The following is a 19,312-nucleotide window of genomic DNA, read 5'->3' as shown; positions in this document are numbered from 1 at the left end:
TAGTAACTCGTTGACTGAAACAAATTTTCCTCACCTCCCCACTCTGTGTGAATATGTTACTGTCTGATAACTGATAATTGCTAGGATAACTAATATTTTTATTGACAAACTGAATAGAAATATAGGCTATGAAATTCTACTCTGGTGGGAATGCAGCAGAGCAAGACTTCATGCACTAATATCTACAGACAATAATCCCGTCAGAAAAAAGTTACAAAATCAGCTTCTTTGTATAATGCTGGCTGGGATATTGATGAGAGTTCTGCCATTGTTAGGGTAGAAATGTCTTTGAAAACCTGGAAACTCTCATAGGGGAAGGGGAGTAGAGGATGGTGAAGTGTGGCCACAATATGCAGTATTGAAGGGCAGGCTGCAGTTAAAGGGGCAAAGTCATTTCCAAATGGGAAATAAAATCAGCTAGGGAATTAAATAGCCGGCCAATACAGTGCTATTTATTTCCCACCAGGCAAGTTAGGCTAAAATGACCCCCATTGTAAAATTGAACAGTTGTACTGAGCTCAAGTCCTCAGATGACATTCAGAAAAAGTATAGGTTAAAGGAGAGCTCAAAATGCCACCAAGGATAGGCATAGTGCTGATGTGATCTTTTTTGATTGGATACTGTTAATCTGTATTTTTCACATCACTACAAGTTAACCTGGTACTGGAATTGTGAATATTGCTTTGTGGCTCACTTTCTTTCTGTGACTGATATTTGTTAAATATAATTGTTTGTGATTTAAGAGGGCCACCAGAGATTGTATCATAGTTTTTTAATATGATTATAGAAGATTGAATGTGGCAGGCAAGTAGATGCCCAAGGTGTCCACCAGATTTTCCATGCTTGGCTGCTCACTTTTCAAGTGAGATAAGGGCAGTTGGCAGTTGAAAATTCCTCCCCAGCACCATTGCAATTTAACTCACATCATTCTATCATAGAATTCTACAACCTATCATATGGTGCCAAATGGAAAATGTCAGAAATAGAACTGCTGTCACATAAAGTCCAGCCTTATCTTTCATACAGAATAACACGATTTAAAGCATGTTTCATAGCAGTAGCATGTTAGGGTGATTTTAGCGAGCATATTAATTTTGTACAAATACCATTCATGACTGTCAGCTTATTGATGTGTTATTCCAGCTCATGTATCATCTGATGTACAATATCTCATATACTTGCAATAACTGAACTGACAGTATGTCATATGTGCAACGCAGGTGTCTGTCAGCTGATGAACAAAATGGGTGAAACCTTTGACAAAATCAAAGCCTTCAATAAAAATGATGAGCAGTTTCTGGAAGCATTTGCCATTTTTTGCGGATTGGGAATACAGAACACTAAGATGTATGAAACTGTTGAAATGGCCATGGCAAAACAGACTGTGACACTCGAGGTAAGTGATGAATGGGTTAGATTTCAATTTTCACTGCTGGTCGCTAAATTCAGCATTGCAGATCGGCGCACCATTATACACTCCATGTGACCTTCCTTTCCCTGGTCCATTGTCTCTGAGTAGACCCCTTGTGCAGGAGTAGCTATGTTGCCAGAGGTGCGCTGTTACAATTATCCATCAGTTGCTGCATTTTACCCATGGTAACGGCGAAGGATGTGATCCAGCCCTATTGCTACTGCCCTGACTCTCGTTTCAAGGTAATCCCTTACTCAGAGAAACACCTATGGCTCTAGCCTGCCTTGCTCTTTCCTTGCCCACCCATCCCAAAAAAAGTCACCAGTATGGGCGGGGAGGGATATGGCTGAGAAAGAGGACTTTCAGTCTGGGGGCTGAATTTTATTCGGGCACGTGCTGCGCAGCGGGGTCCTTTCAACTCAGCGGGGCGCCCGCATTTAGCGATTGCTGCAGAGCCCCTGCGATATTACGTGCGGGGGCTCATTAGAATCACAGCGCCGAGCCGCCCTCCCCATATTACGTGGGGAGAGGTGAAACATTCAGCGCAGTGAGAGTTTTTTTGACAGTTGTGCAGCAGGTGCTGGGGCCCTATTTTAAGCGCCCCAGCACCTGCTTCCTGACAGCTGTCAAAGAAATACTGACCTGACTGCTGAGGAATGAGGCTGCTGTCAATCTGGCAGCAAAGCAGAAAGTACTGCAGAAATCCAGCAGGTCATGCAGAATCTGTGGAAATAGAAGCAGAGTTAACCTGTTCAAGTTCACAGACCTGAAAGTTAACTCTGCTTCTCTCCCCACAGATGCTGCCTGACCTGCTGAGTGAACCCAGCACTTTCCGCTTTGCTGCCACATACTTACCCTGCTGTGTCCCAGTGTCCTGTGAAGTTGCGATCCCCTTTTCTCACTCAAGTGTAACATTCCTTCTTGTAGGCATGATGCACCTGGGTGAATAATCTTAAATTTGCACATTCCAGAATGTGAGACTTAAATAGACCATAAAAGGCATTACAGAGGTTTACAGAGAACACACTGACATAAATGGGAATGCACGGGTGTCACAACAATGTAAATATGTCTTTCACTAAATGTTCCTCACCAACATGTCTGTCCTTTTCTCTGTGTGAATAATGTGTGCCAGTATGTAGCGCCAATATCACATCCCTTTGCACCGTTGGCCCTTCAGGAGACCCAACGTATGCAATAACATCATTGCCATGCCACCATTACTCATGAGTGTCTCCATGGATGTAGTGACATGGACATTGGCTCAGTCAGCTGCTGCCTTTAATGTTTTACACAGGGATGCTGCAGATGTGGACTGGTGCGTAGCAGGTGACCAAGGGTGATGTGTGACTTTCAGAGCTCATTTCGGTTCCTATGGAGCAGACAGCCTTTGTCTGATAAGCCACTTTCATACCTCCCTCACTGCTTGCCCTACGTGCAGAGCCTGGGTGCCATCTGCCCTCCCATGCGTCTTTCATGTGTAGGTCCTCAGCATCCTCATAGTCCGAGGAGGAATTCTGTTGACGTCTTTCCTCATCATGCCAGGCCTGGCCCCTATTGGGTGCATAGTTGTGCAGAGCAGCAAAGAAAAGAGCTGGCCTTTTTGGCCCGTAGTACAGGGCATCACCCTATCCATACAGGCATTGGAGGCACTCTTTCAGTATGCCAATCTCCTGCTCAATGGTTGCTCTTGTAGCTCAGTGGCTGGCGTTGTATCTCTCCTCTGCAGCAGTAGTGGGATCTCTCACCGGTGTCGGGAGCCATGTCTGCAAATGATAGCCCTTATCTCCAAGAAGCCACCCCTCCATCTGAGCCAGTTCAGTGAACAGCGGTGGCAGCCAGGACTGGTGCAAGATCCAGGTGTCACGGCAGCTGCCTGAGAAGCGGTCACACATTCGCTGCAAGCATCTGCGGTGATCACATATCAGCCTCACCTAGATTGAGAGGACTTCTTTAATGGTGATGTCTGCAGGTAGTAGCCTGGCAGTAGGCCTGATGGCCACATGAGTTCAGTCTATGAACATTATAACCTATGGTTCTCCGGCAATGGTGCCAGAACCAATGGCCCTCTGGGCCTGGCTTGAGAGTCGGTCCTGACGCGGACATACTCACTGTCCCTCCCTGATGCAGCAGTGCATTGCTGACTGTGTGACCCCACAAAGGTCTCTGGTGAGCCCCTAAAAGGCTGCAGAGGCGTCAGGCTTGAGAACTGCTGCCACTATGAGGAACAAAGGCATGGGATGTCCACCAGAACCCCATGGGCTGCAGGTCATCCTTGAGCAGGGCACAGAGACATGTCACCACCCTCTCTACATGCGCAATCGCCTCTGACACTGGTGCTCTGATAATGGCATGTCATGTGGGGCCTATAGATGCATGGCAATCTTAATGGCGAGCTCCCCTTGGGGGCTGCTGCTCACGACCGGGGGCCTCTACGTGGATTGCACCTGCCTGTTGATATTGCCTCTGGCGCATATAGATCCTCACGAGCGGAGGATCACACAATGTAGGATGAGCCATACCTATTTCCATGTGATAAATAAAGTTGAACCCTTCATGTATTCGAAGGTTCTTAACAGGGCAGGGATTGGAGTTGATGGGCACATCAACTGCTTTCCTGGATCAACTATGTGGTGTGCCATGACATTGCCCATCTTGGCCAACACTCAGCGTGGGACAGCATGACCACATCAAGATCCTACCAGATAATCGATTGCCCCCACCATCCATATAACCTTAAGGCTCCTGCCCTTTCTGGCACCCTCCCCACAAACAGGGTGCCTAGTGTGCCATTGCTCCCTCACAAACACAAACAAACACAGAGCATACACTGTTAATGGAGGGATGGTACACAGTACCTCCCTTATGCCAGCAGAACTTTCCCACCAATAATCCCAGACCCCCTCCCTTAAAGAATGCAGATTGAGACCCCCGTGTATCCTCTCCTCCCTGGGCCTTGGGGAGCCCAGCACATGAGTGCGAAAGATAAGGCAGAAGCATTTGCAACAATCTTCAGCCAGAAGTGCCGAATTGATGATCCATCTCGGCCCCCACCTGAAGTCCCCAGCATTAAAGATGCCAGAAATCATCCAATTCGATTCACTCCGCGTGATATCAAGAAACGACTGAAGGCACTGGATACTACAAAGGCTATGGGTCTTGACAATATTCTTGCAATAGTATTGAAGACCTGTGCTCCAGAACTTGCTGCACCCCGAGCCAAGTTGTTCCAGTATAGCTATAACACTGGCATCTACCCAGCAATGTGGAAAATTGCCCAGGTATGTCCTGTACACAAAAAGCAGGACAAGTCCAATCTGGCCAATTACTGCCCCATCAGTCTACTCTCAATCATCAGCAAAGTGATGGAAGGTGTCATCAACAGTGCCATCAAGCAGCACTTGCTTAGCAATAACCTGCTCAGCGATACCCAGTTTGGGTTCCGACTGGGCCACTCAGCAACTGACCTCATTACAGCCTTGGTTCAAACATGGACAAAAGAGCTGAACTCAAGAGGTGAGGTGAGAGTGACTGCCCTTGACATCAAGGCAGCATTTGACCGAGTATGGCATCAACGAGCCCGAGCAAAACCGGAGTCAATGGGAATCAGGGGGAAAACTCTCTGCTGATTAGAGTCATACCTAGCGCATAGGAAGATGGCTGTGGTTGTTGGAGGTCAATAATCTGAGCTCCAAGACATCACTGCAGGAGTTCCTGAGGGTAGTGTCCTAGGCCCAACCATCTTCAGCTGCTTCATCAATGACCTTCCTTCAATCATAAGATCAGAAGTGGGGATGTTCGCTGATGATTGCACAATGTTCAGCACCACTCGCGACTCCTCAAATACTGAAGCAGTCCGTGTAGAAATGCAGCAAGACCTGGACAATATCCAGACTTGGGCTGATAAGTGGCAAGTAACATTTGCACCACACAAGTGCCAGGCAATGACCATCTCCAACAAGAGAGAATTTAACCATCTCCCCTTGACATTCAATGGCATTACCATCGCTGAATTCCCCACTATCTACATCCTAGCGGCTACCATTGACCAGAAACTGAACTGGAGTAGCCATAAAAATACCGTGGCTACAAGAGCAGGTCAGAGGCTAGGAATCCTGTGGCGAGTAACTCACCTCCTGACTCTCCAAAGCCTGTCCACCATCTACAAGGCACAAGTCAGGAGTGTGATGGAATACTCTCCACTTGCCTGGATGGGCGCAGCTCCAACAACACTCAAGAAGTTCAACACCATTCAGGACAAAGCAGCCCACTTGATTGGCACCCCATCTACAAACATTCACTCTCTCCACTACTGACTCACAGTGGCAGCAATGTGTACCATCTACAAGATGCACTGCAGCAACGCACCAAGGCTCCTTAGACAGCACTCCAAACCCATGACCTCTACAACCTCGAAGGACAAGAGCAGTAGATGCATGGGAACATCAGCACCTGCAAGAGCCCATCCAAGTCACACACCATCCTGACTTGGAACTATATCGCCGTTCCTTCACTGTCGCTGGACAGTGTTCCAAAATCCTGGAACTCCCTTCCTAACAGCACTGTGGGTGTACCTACCTCACATGGACTGCAGCGGTTCAAGAAGACAGCTCACCACCACCTTCTCAAGGGCAATTAGGGATGGGTAATAAATGCTGACATAGCCAGTGACGCCCACATCCCATGAATGAATTTTGAAAAAATCTATGTCGCTGACCCTCAGAGAGGCCCCATATAGAGTCAGCAGAGGAATGCATGTTGAGACTAGGCTTATGATGCCAACTACAGAAAGAAGTACAGCCTATCCTAAAGTCCAAAATTGAGGCCTTGGGGGTAATTTTAACCCCTAAGGGTGGGTGGACGTGGGCGGGGGATTAAAAATAAAATAAAAATATAGGCAATTTAAGCCAGATGGTTCAGGGCCTCAGGGCAACATCGCAGCTGAAGGGAAGTGTGAAGGACCAAAGCTTTCAGTTAGGGACTTTTAACAGCACTTCTTGTGGCCCAGGAGAAAAGGAGTGTTCTCTTGGCCCAACAAAGCTGTAAACCCACCAGAATCTGTTCGATTCCCCCTCCCCAATCTGTCCACTGCACCCCGCCCCCCACACCCAGCAGCTCCCCCAGCTCTCCCCACTCCATGATCTGACCAAACCCCTCCCAATGATATTCCCCTGCCAATGCCAGATCCCTGGCTCCAGCCTGGACTCCTGCGATCCTGGCCAATAAACCTCCCCCCCTCCCCCACCACCCCACCCCCATACTCCACCCTCCTACCTAGCTCTCAGGGCCCTTGATCCTCAAAAATCTACTGCATTGTTTTAAAAGAATACTGAAATATAACCCTCCTTACCAAGCTGTTTCAGTCAGTTTCTATTTATTTTCTGGTGGTTGGTGGCTCAACACTTAAGGAGAAACTTCCTTATTCAGAGAGTCAGAGAGTTATTCAGAGAGAGTTCTGCCTTTGCTCCATGACCTTTTGGTCAGCTATGTGGCCTTGTCCAATCTACACCTTCTCCTTTGTTATCTCTTGCCCCACCCCCACCTCACTTGCTTATAACCTGTGACATTTCTAATATTTGTCAGTTCCGAAGAAGGGTCACTGACCCGAAACGTTAACTCTGCTTCTCTTTCCACAGATGCTGCCAGACCTGCTGAGTATTTCCAGCATTTCTTATTTTTATTTCAGATTTCCAGCATCCGCAGTATTTTGCTTTTATTATTATTATTCAGAGAGTCGTTGGAATGTGGAACTTACTACCCTTCGAGTAGTTGATGTGAATACCATAGATGCATTTAAGGGAAGATAGATAACACATGAGGGAGAAAGAAATAGAAGGATAAATGAAGTCGGACAGGAGGAGCTTCATGTCAAGCATAAATATTGACACTTATCAGCTGGGCTGAATGACCTGTTTGTCTGTAGTGTAAATTTTATGAAATTCTATGCAGCACTTTCCCACCCTCCCCCCTTGCTGTTCATTCTCTACCTATACCCTAGGTGTACCCTAGTGGTACAGGCACCTGCCATTCCCAAATAGACAGAAGGTGTAAATATGGACCTCACAGATTTTTAGCCTTTGTGTGTTTAGACCGTTACTATAGCCCATACTGGCATACATCAATTAAACTTTACATACAAATTGTGAAGCAAAAACAGATGGATTCCACCTTTGGTGTCATCTTTCAATTGTCTATCCTGGAAAGATATTTCCAACATATCTGTTGTTACTTAATTGGAAATTCTGCAATTCGTGTTGCTGCAACTATCATTTGCAGCCACTGATACTTATCTTTTCATACCATGTAGCAAAAGCTGTCAGGTTAATTCCATTTCTGATGGTGTAGGCCTGATAGAAGAACAAGGGTAATTTTCAAGCAATAAGTAATTCTGTTGCATCCAGGTAATTGTAACTTGTTCAGAATGTGTTTTGTTGTTTCAGGTCCTTTCATATCATGCATCTGCCACTGAAAATGAAACTGAGGAGCTTCAGGTAACAGTGGTAATAACACTTTTAATTTTACATTTGGCTCACAATTATATTATTCAGCTTTTAATTCTAACTCCATATAGTCTGCACCCGCACAACTAGTAACTCCCAAAGTCTGAGCAGAGAGATGGTATCATGGCAATGTTATAGATTTTGCGAAAGACACCAGTTTCAGTTGACCCAATGTTTAACTGGAGGAAATTGTGCCTCATCCAAGACTGGATATTGAACAAGCAGTCTGTTAACACAGCAGCAGTAGAAGGGTTAAAAGAGGAGCTGGAGAGGTAGAGCTGGATACCATTGGTGTACCTGTGGAAGCTGACTTCATGGGGTAAATTAATCTCAAGGAGATATGCCAATAAATACTCAGTACTCACAGCTGCTTTCTTAGCTGTGAGTGGGAACGTTTTTTTTTTAGAGATACAGCACTGAAACAGGCCCTTCGGCCCACCGAGTCTGTGCCGACCATCAACCACCCATTTATACTAATCTTACATTCGTCCCATTACCCTCTCACATACCCACCTTCCCTCAATTCCTCTACCTGTACTAGGGGCAATTTATAATGGCCAATTTACCTATCAACCTGCAAGTCTTTGGCTGTGGGAGGAAACCGAAGCACCCGATGAAAACCCACGCGGTCACAGGGAGAAGTTGCAAACTCCGCACAGGCAGTACCCAGAACCAAACCCGGGTTGCTGGAGCTGTGAGGCTGCGGTGCTAACCACTGCGCCACTGTGGTTTGTTCACAGTACTTTTGCTGAGAGGTTATTTTCTATACTTTGGAGATTTGATCTATCAGATCAGGATGGGTGCTGCTTATGCTGCCTTAGATTGGACCTCAGATGAGGAGCAACATAACCAGTAGCAACACCAGCAGTAGCAGCCTGCTGATCACAGACCTATAGCCATACACCAGAGAAGGCAGCACCAGAGAGCGCAGTACCAGATAAGGCAACAGCAGAGAGGAGACCAGTAGAGAGGTTCAGCTGGCAAGAGGCACTATCCACAAAACAGGGCCGACAGGCAGAGGCTGAGTTCGCATAACATGTCTGAACATGTCTCAGGAGGCTCAGATTGCAATGTCAGATGGTAGTAGACATCTGCGGCCTCCTAGAAGAAGACCTGCTCCCTACTGGTCCTGGTGGCCACTTGTTACCAGCAGCTGACAAAATCACCACCACCCTCAACATTTTTGCCTTTGGATCCTTCCAGGGCACTGCTGCAGACATATGCAATCTCTTCCCATCAAAGGCCCACTAATGCGTAAGATAGGTGACTGCTGGGTTGTTTGCCAGTGCCGGTAATTATATGAACTTTACCTGTGATGAAGTCAGTCAGGGTGGGCGCTTGCTTGGCTTTGCAGCTCTAGCTGGCCAACCACAGGTGCAGGGCGCCATTGACTGCTTACAATCAGCAATCCACCACCCTCAGAACAACCAATATTATTCATTGAATGCAAGGGCTTCCACTCCATCAATATGTAGCTGGTGTGCAATCACAAAAAGATATTTATGCTGCAAGATTCCCAGGCATTCGTTTATCCTGCAGCAGTCTAAGCTCCCTGATGTCCTTGGACCTGGAAGCAGACCTAAGGGGCGGCTGTGAGGCAACAAGGAATACCCACTTCAAACTTGGTTTTTGACACCCATCAGAAATCTGACAACTGAAGCCAACAGCAGTACAATAAGTGCCATATCATCACCAGATATGTGATTCAACAGGCCAACAGCATGCTGAAGATGTGCTTCGGGTGCCCAGATAGATCTGGAAGCACCCTTCAGTAAGTACGCACCAGCTATGGTCTCCAGGATGGTCGTGGTTGCTGTGCTCTCATATCATTGCACAGCAGCATCGCTGGGACCTGCAGGAGGAACAAGGTGAAGAGCACAGATCCTCCTGGTATAATTTGGAGGGGGAGGAGAAAGAAGAGGAAGAGGAGAGTGACGAAGCCAATGTACCCGAGCTGCTCACATTGCTGCCTGGGATTTCCTCATTAATGAAAGCTTCACTTAAGTTGCATCAGTGGACCCATGTCTCAAGAAAAAGAAATGGCCACTCTTCTTCCTGTCACTCCCCCTCACACCACCATTCCACTGATTCAAAGCAGTCTTGGAACCACCAAACAGCCCTTCAACAATCCCCAATTGGTCCCCATCAATTCATGTCTTCACATTCATCATCAAACGAGTTAGAAGGCTACTTATCTTCCAGCACCCAAGAGTGGACAGAATGGAAAAGTGGTAAAAAAAGAATGACATTTATGTGACCTAAATAAACAGCGGAAATTTATCAAAAAAACATTTTCTTGCCCATGTGCATACCCTTGTGCAACTACAAAGCCTTACTCTTCCTTTTCCTGCTATTCCTATGTGGTATAACTCCTATGGCTTCAGCAGAGGTAGAGGCAGGCTGCTCAGATTCCTGCTCTTACTGCTGAAATGGTCTTGGCTGGCATCCTCTGGGTTTTGGAGCCCATGAGAGTCCTGCCAAAGACAACTCCACCTGCACTTGTGCAAGGGCAGGCTCAACTTTCAGGAGATGAAGCAGTATATGAGCTAGAGACTGGGAGGTGGGCAGTGGATAAGAAGAGGAAGGGCTTTGAGTGGAGTTCCCATTTCCATGGTCCTTTCACCATCGTTCCTGTCATGACCTAGCCACACTTCACTGCTACCACTGTGCTGGAGAAGCCTTTGGTGCAGATCAGTGCGGCCCTGTAAGGCCAAGGCCAGGATATCGGTTGACCTATTTAAGGTGACAGACATGTTGACATCCAGAGTTTGCATGATGGTGGTCATGGCATGCATGGACTTACGAATTGGAACGTTTGATGTTCCACAGTACAATCTATGGAAAAACACATCATCCCAATGCCCTGTAAAAGCAATCCACTCATGCTTGGGTTCGACTCCTCCATTCTCTGAGGAGAGATATGATGACAGTGGTTTCAATTTGGTTAAGCCAGCATATGTGTCTAACTTTGTACCAACATGTTTAAAACAGATAATGGTTTCTACAACTAAGAAGCACTTCAAGCTTCATAGCATTGAAGGAATTTGTCTCTCTCAGTAATTGGTGTTTCAGGAATGGGTCGAATGAGAGGGAGGAACTGAAGGAAATCAGTATTAGTAAAAACATAGTGCTAGGGAAATTAATGGGGTTAAAGGCTGACAAATCCCCAGGGCTGATAATCTACATCCCAGAGTACTAAAGGAAGTGGCCCAGGAAATAGTGGATGCATTGGTGGTCATCTTCCAAAATTCTATGGACTCTGGAGAAATTCCTACAGATTGGAGGGTGGCAAATGTAACCCCACTATTTAAAAAAGGAGGGAGAGAAAAAATAGGGAACTACAGACCAGTTAGCCTTACATCAGTAGTGGGGAAAATGCTAGAGTCTGTTATGAAGGATGTGATAGCAGAACACCTGGAAAGCATAAACGGGATTGGGCAAAATCAGCATGGGTTTATGAAAGGGAAATCATGTTTAACAAACCTACTGGAGTTTTTTGAGGATGTAACTAGTAGAATAGATTAGAGAGAACCAGTGGATGTGGTGTATTTGGATTTTCAGAAAGCTTTTGATAAGGTCCCACATAAGAGAATAGTGCGCAAAATTAAAACACATGGGATTGGGGGTAATATACTGGCATGGATTGAGAATTGATAGACAGGAAACAGAGAGTAGGAATAAACGGGTCTTTTTCAGGGTGGCAGGCAGTGACTAGTGGGGTACTGCAGGGATCAGTGCTTGGGCCCCAGCTCTTCACAATATATATTAATGATTTGGGTGAGGGAACTAAATGTAACATTTCCAAGTTTGCAGACAACACAAAGCTGGGGGGAGGTGGGGGGGATGGTTAAGTGAGATGAGGAGGATGTAAAGAGGCTCCAATGTCATTTGGACAAATTGAGCGAGTGGGCAAATGCATGGCAGATGCAGTATAACATGGATAAATGTGAGGTCATCCACTTTGGTTGTAAAAACAGAAAGACAGGTTATTATCTGAATGGTGATAGATTGGGAAAGGGGACGGTGCGACAAGACCTGGGTGTTCTTGTACACCAGTCGCTGAAAGCAAGCATTCAGGTACAGCAAGCAATTAGGAAGGCGAATGGTATGTTGGCCTTCATTGCAAGAGGATTTGAGTACACGAGCAAGGACGTCTTACTGCAGTTACACAGGGCCTTGGTGAGACCACATCTGGAATATTGTGTGCAGTTTTGGTCTCCTTATCTGAGGAAGGATGTTCTTGCCATGGAGGGAGTGCAAAGAAGATTTACTAGGCTGATTCCTGGGATGACAGGATTGACGTATGAGGAGAGATTGGGTCGACTAGGCCTATATTCACTAGAATTTAGAAGAATGAGAGGGGATCTCATAGAAACCTTTAAAATTCTAACAGGACTAGACAGGCTAGATGCAGGTAAGATGTTCCCGATGGCTGGGGAGTGCAGAACCAGGGGTTACAGTCTCAGCATACAGGGGATGCCATTTAGAACCGAGATGAGGAGAAATTTCTTCACTCAGAGGGTGGTGAACCTGTGGAATTCTCTACCACAGAAGGCAGTGGAGGCCAAATCATTAAATATATTCAAGAAGGAGATAGATATATTTCTCAGTGCCAAAGGGATCAAGGGATATGGGGAAAAAGCGGGAACAGGGTATTGAATTAGACGATCAGCCATGATCTTTTTTGAATGGTGGAGCAGGCCCGAAGGGCCGAATGGCCTACTCCTTCTCCTATTTTCTATGTTTCTATGAATAGGATCTACCTACCATGTCAGCTAGGATAGGAGCTGGGGGAGGAAATTGAGTATGGGATCAAGGGGTAGGAGATGGGTCTTATAGAGGAGATGGCCTGGAATCATTTTGGTGATAGTGACCACAACATGGCACAATTTAAGCTTGTTATGGAGAAAGAAATAGACAAGTTGCAAAAAAAGGTTTTGGATTGGGGGAGAGCGAATTTTAGTAAAATAAGGCAGGATCTGGCCAAGGTAGAGTTACTTGTCAGGAAATCTACAGAAGAGCAGTGGGGGCATTCAAAAAGGAAATGGGGAGGGTACAGGCCCAACATGTTCCCTCTCGGGTAATAGGTAGGAGCAACAAGCCCAAAGAACCATGGATGACCAGAAACATTCAGGGTACGATGAGAAAGAAAAGAGAGGCTTTTAGCAAATACAAGGAGAGCAAATCAATGGAAGCATTAGTGGAGTACAAAAAGTGTAGGATGGAGCTTAGGAAAGAAATTAGGAGAACAAAGACGGGATGTGAGAAAGCTCTGGCTGGTAAAAGTAAGGAAAATCCCAAGATATTCTATAAGTATATCAATGGGAAGAGGATAACCAGGGAAAGAGTAGGACCCATTAGGGACCAAGGGGGAAATCTGTGGGTGGAGCCAGAGGACATTGGTAGGGTGTTGAACAAGTACTTCACATCTGTCTTCACCCAAGAGAATGAGGCTGTAGATATGGAACTTAGAGAGAGAGAGAGACTGTGAAGTTCTTGAGCAAATTGTCATAGGGAGTGACAAAGTACTGGAGGTTTTGGAAGGCTTAAAAGTGGACAGATCTCGAGGTCTGGATGATTTGTGTCCCAGGATGCTGTGGGAGGTGAGGGTGGAGATTGCAGGAGCTCTGACCCAAATTTTTAATTCCTTTCTGGCCACGGGTGGGGGGAGGGTTAGTGGGAGGAGTGCCAGAAGACTGGAGAACAGCTAATGTGGTCCCACTATTTAAGAAGGGTTGTAGAGATAAGCCAGGGAATACAGACCAGTGAGTCTCACGTCAGTGGTAGGGTAACTATTGGAGAAAATTCTGAAGGAGAGAATCTATCTCCACTTGGAGAGGCAAAATTTGATTAGGAATAGTCAGCATGGCTTTGTCAGAGGGAGGTCATGCCTAACAAATTTGATTGAATTTTTTGAGCATGTGACCAGGTGTGTAGATGAAGGTAGTGCAGTTGATGTAGTTTACATGGATTTCAGCAAAGCCTTTGACAAGGTCCCACATGGGAGACTTATCAAGAAAGCAAATGCACATGGGATACAAGGTAACTTGATAAGGAGGATACAAAATTGGCTTAGCTGTAGGAGACAGAGAGTGATGACAGACGGCTGTTTTAGCGACTGGAAGCCAGTGTCCAGTGGCGTACCACAGGGAACTGTGCTGGGTCCCCTATTGTTGTCATTTATATAAACGACATAGATGACTATGTGGGGGGTAGGATCAGTAAGTTTGCGGATGACACAAAGATTGGCCGAGTGGTTAACAGTGAGGTGGAGTATCTTAGGTTACAGGAAGATATAGACGGGATGGTCAAATGGGTGGAAAAGTGGCAGATGGAATTTAACTCTGAAAAGTGTGAGGTGATACACTTTGGAAGGAGTAATGTGAAACGGAAGTATTCCATCAATGGCCTGACACTGGGAAGTTCCGAGGAACAAAGGGACCTTGGCGTGTTTGTCCATAGATCTCTGAAGGCAGAAGGGCAGGTTAATAGGGTGGTGAAAAAGGCATATGGGACACTTGCCTTTCTCAATCGACGCATAGATTACAAAAGCAGGGAGGTCATGTTGGAGTTGTACAGAACTTGGAGTACTGTGTGCAATTCTGGTCGCCACATTATAGGAAGGATGTGATTGCATTGGAGGGGGTGCAGAGGCGATTGACCAGGATGTTGCCTGGGATTGAACATTTAAGCTACGAAGAGAGGTTGGATAGGCTTGGGTTGTTTTCGCTGGAGCAGAGAAGACTGAGGGGTGACCTGATCAAGGTGTACAAGATTATGAGGGGCATGGACAGGGTGGATAGGGAGCAGCTGTTCCCCTTAGTTGAAGGGTCAGTTACGAGGGGTCACAAGTTTAAGGTGAGGGACGGGATGTTTAATGGGATTTGAGGAAGAACTTTTTTACCCAGAGGGTGGTGACGGTCTGGAATGCCCTGCCTGGGAGGGTGGTAGAGGCAGGTTGCCTCACATCCTTTAAAAAGTATCTGGATGAGCACTTGGCACGTCATAACATTCAAAGCTATGGGCCAAGTGCTCGCAAATGGGATTAGGTAGACAGGTCAGGTGTCTTTAATGCATCGGTGCAGACTCGATGGGCCGAAGGGCCTCTTCTGCACTGTATTATTCTGTGATTCTGTGATTCTGTAAATGAGCAAGGGAAAAGGGAGTACACAGTCATAATTAATGGTGGAGAAAAAGTCACTTTGGATAAAGATACCAAGGCATGAACGATGCGGTGATGGAGAACCAATCAAAATTTGTTCAAGTCTACAGCCCTCTGACTGAAGAAAATAAGGGTTATAACTATACAGAGAGATGGTAGGGATGGGAAATGATGAGTTATGTAGAGGGGGTGAGGGAAACAAAGTCAGCGGGGTTGAAGTAGTTAGGCAGGCCCACAGCTGAAGAAATTTTGGGGTTTCTGCGGAACACAGCGGGAGGAGCCACTGGGAACTTTCCAGCCAAAACAAATTATCAATTTACTTCCGAGTTTTGGCGTCTCTAATGCACGTCAGCAGGAATGATGCATACCTTCATGTCACAACCTCAGCTTGACTATTTAAAGATGGAATTTGGAGGAGTTGGTAAGTTTTGCATAAAGACGGTCATGATACAAGATGGACTCAGCACATCAAAGGCTGGAAGTGATAATAATAGAGGGACAGCAACAAGTCTGTGAGATACTGACAGTGCTTCCACTCACACTGTTCACAGGAGCAGTAAGGATGGAGGAGATCTTCTTCAGCATTAATGGATTGATGTGACAGTGTTTTCTTCCATAGATAGACTGGCCTCCTCTGTGAAACTTCAATCAGATGAGACCATGTAAGCCATGACCATTACTGTACAGATTTTGGATGCCAACATGCCTGTTGCATTAAACAAGATGGCAGATACCTTAGACATAGTCTTACAATATGTCACTGATCTCCACCAAGCTGGCCTACATCGGAATGGGAGAAGTGATGTGCCGCTAGCCCAGGAGAGGGATGATGGCAAAAGGAGACATGGGAATGGCAACTCTACTCAAAGCATTCTCACATTTCACCTGTTGCCCTCCTTCAGCCAATACCTGACATCCTACCTTATGTCCTAATGGCCAAGTCTGCCCCTGCACAGGGGCAGGTACAGCAATCTCTGGCAGAGCCCTTACAGGCTCCAACATCCATAGGTCATCAGCCAAGAGCATCTCAGTAGTGAGAGCAGGGATTTGAACAGCCTGCCTCTTCCTTTGCTGAAACCAAAAGGGTTGCACCAAATAGGAGTGGTAGGAAAAGAAAGAGTAAAGGTTTCTAGTTCATGTCAAGTGTTTGTGAAAATGTTACATTACTGAGTTTCCTTTTTTTATTCAAATTTAATAAAATATATTAATTTTCACCACTTTCCCATAATATACATTGTTGCATGTCAGGTGTCAACTTGTCTTAGTTGCTTGTTGATGAATATGAAGACATGAATTGGCAGGGACCAATTGGTGGATGTGCAATGGATGGACAGTTGGTTGCAGGACTGCTTTGTGTCGGTCAGTGGGGAGGGGAGGGGACAGGGATATGATAGTTACATTGGTCCAGTCTGAATGACTAAATGAACCTTCGAGCTATTACAGAATCCTTGGCAGCCCGAGTAACAAGGTGACGAGCTGATGCAGTGCTCAGTGCCTCTTCTTCATCTTCCTCTCCATTGGAGTCATCATCGAGTGATGAGTGAAGATCAGCTTGTTCCTCCTTCACTTCTAGTCCTCACAGCCACACTCTGTTGTACAGAACACAGCACACACCGATTATTATTGAGTAGTGAAGGGCACCTTCAAGTCCTGTCCAGGCACCTGAAGTGCATCTGGAGCATGCCGAGGATGACCCATGTGGTTGTCATTGTAGCAACCTTGGCATTCATTGGTGGGATTCCTCAGAGTGTCATCAGCCAAGTTTGAAGGAGGTATCCTTTGTTGCCTATCAACTACCCCTTAAGGGTACTTTCAGATATGAACAGGTCAGGCTATTGGACTGGTATAGCATGAAACCATCATTGCAACTCCCAGGTCATTGAGTGCAAACCTGCATGAAACATTAAATCTATTTCTCGCTCCCTAGATGCTGCCTGATCTACTGAGTATTTCCAGCACTTTCTGTTTTTATCTCTGTCTGTGCAGCTAGTTACATAGATGGTGCCTCCTTCAACCTCAGTGCCTCTGTTACTGCATTCGCTGTTGTTTACCCACAGCTCCCTCCATAGCAGGCCCTTGCTTCTGTAGAAGCTGATTGATTTGCTCGTTCAAAGTCTAATCCTAAAACAGCTATGGCGCCACCCATCTGTGTGAGGAGCTCCAAACTGTAGAAGCAAGTTTCTCTCATCAAGTGCTGTTAACAAACTGTTTCCTAGAGGGAACTAATAAAGCAACCGTGAGCACTGAGCCTATATTATTCTTCAGACTTCTGATTTTTAACTAAACCTAGAAGTGCAGATCACCCTCACCTCCATTGTATTTGAAATTTTTCCAAACCCTGGGAAATCTGTGCTGGAGCAGTCAAATTCAAGCAGCAGTGAAAATATCTTTAAAAATACCTTATTTAAATATTATAATCACCAACCTCCCTTTGCAGAGAGGGCTTACTCATGCACATCCAAACCCATCTCCATTAAAACCAGAGCGGGCACATTGGAGATGGGTTGAGTTTGATTTTCCCAGTTCTGCTATTTTAATCTACTCCCTACCCCTCTTCAGCCTATTAAAATCCACCCCCCCCACGCCCCGCCCCCCCCCCCCCATCCTAAGACCTAACAACTGTGACCTTCGTATCACAAGTTAAAACTGTCCTTGTTCAATCATTACTTAATTAGCAGTAAAGATTGGAGTGGGAAGGGTCAGGTAGATATATATCCTTTCATCAATAGCATTTTTATCATTATCATTCTTGTAAAAAATGTTTTCTTTTCATAGGCCACGAATGTCCCTTCTGCTCATTCACTTAAGCTGCTAGATTTTCGTTTCAGTGATTTTGACTTGTCTGAAGTTGAAACGACCCTGGCTGCCATCCGAATGTTCACTGATCTGAATTTTTTACAGAATTTCCAGATGAAATATGAGGTAAAATATTGTTTGTGGGAACCACAATTAAGGAAAATGATCAATTCTACAAACTTAAACTACATCTGTGTAATCGTTATTAGAGCAAATATATATACTTTAATATCTTCATCTGATAAGCTGAGTAAAATATGCAAGCTATTATTACAGTGAAATAAAAACTTTCATTTGAATTTTGAACAATATATATTCTTTGGTAACACCAGAGCTTGTTTTGGCTAGGGAAAAAAATGTTTGAAATAAATTCCACTTTGCATGTTTTTTTAAATAAATGCTGAAAAAATCGAATCTTGAATCCATCGATGAAGACTGCTGCCATCATGGCTATGGATACCAGTGCTCACAGCAGCTAGCAGGGTGTCACAGCGGTCCAGCAATCTGTCCTCCAACAGATTCCTAGCATTGCTGAGGTGCCACCCCATGGGAGTGGGAGTGATTCCATGGAGCACAAATCTGCGGTCCTCTCTCAGGATGACAGCATTTGTCCTCCCACTCCTGCCACTCCACCAGTGCCCTTGCTGTTGCCTGTCAGTCAGCTAGCCCAGACTGTCAACACCCATGCTGAGGTGGTGCAGTCTGAAACTGAGCCAAGAGCTGCTCAAGGGCATCCTGCAAGGCTATTTGCAGTCTCGGCCAGTGAAATTCAACAGCCTTCCACCAATCATACTGCAGCCATTAGGGTAGCACTCTGTAGGAGCACTAGACTGGCATTGAGGGAATGCACAAGGATGATTAGTTAACTTTTGTATTGACTATTAAATAACATGCTTGATAAGGTTGATTTGGAATGGTTGTTTTGCGGTGGCTTTTATTTCAGTATTGTGACCAAGAAGACGCTGTGACTGTCAGTGAGAGAGAACATAAGGGACTAAATTTTACCAGCTCCTTGATGTCGGGGGTCATGGCCAGGAGGCCCTTAAAATACTTGCAGGAGCATCCCGCCACGACCCCCGATGCCGAGAATGCCCTGCCGCATTTTACCGGCAGCGGCGAGGCTTCAGTGCGGCCCCCCCACTGCCAAGCGGCGGGGCCTTCATTTAAATATTAAAATTAATTAAAACAACATGCAAATCAACTTACCTTGTCCTGGTGGCAGTCCCATGCTGATTTTATGGCTGCCGACCACAACTCGTGCACCTTCGGAACTCCGTCTGGTGAGACACTGGTGGGGAGGGGGGAGGAATGAAATTATCTGGGCAGTGGGGGGACTTCTTATTGGCTGTGGGGATGGTGGGAAGGGCAAATATGATGAGGTTGGGGGAAAAGTTTGGTGGGGGAATAAGTTAATGGTTGTCATATAGGCCAACTAAAAAAACA

The 19,312-nt window shown here is 45.8% G+C and overlaps 1 protein-coding gene across 4 annotated transcripts in view; it reads left to right on the top strand.

Moving 5' to 3' along the window:
• Positions 1 to 19,312, top strand: part of pde5ab (phosphodiesterase 5A, cGMP-specific, b) — a 172,437-nt gene that overhangs the window by 99,423 nt on the left and 53,702 nt on the right. For 3 of the 4 annotated variants that reach the window (XM_068039289.1, XM_068039272.1, XM_068039298.1), the window contains exons 10-12: positions 1,221 to 1,396; positions 7,852 to 7,911; positions 17,849 to 17,995. In XM_068039289.1, coding sequence (XP_067895390.1) covers positions 1,221 to 1,396; positions 7,852 to 7,911; positions 17,849 to 17,995 — 383 coding nt within the window. The remainder of the gene's footprint in view (positions 1 to 1,220; positions 1,397 to 7,851; positions 7,912 to 17,848; positions 17,996 to 19,312) is intronic. The other variant, XM_068039281.1, reaches the window with a different exon arrangement.

The sequence above is a fragment of the Heterodontus francisci genome, chromosome 1 (assembly GCF_036365525.1).
Source record: "Heterodontus francisci isolate sHetFra1 chromosome 1, sHetFra1.hap1, whole genome shotgun sequence".
Lineage (NCBI taxonomy): Eukaryota > Metazoa > Chordata > Chondrichthyes > Heterodontiformes > Heterodontidae > Heterodontus > Heterodontus francisci.
This window is presented reverse-complemented; position numbering and strand designations above follow the sequence as displayed.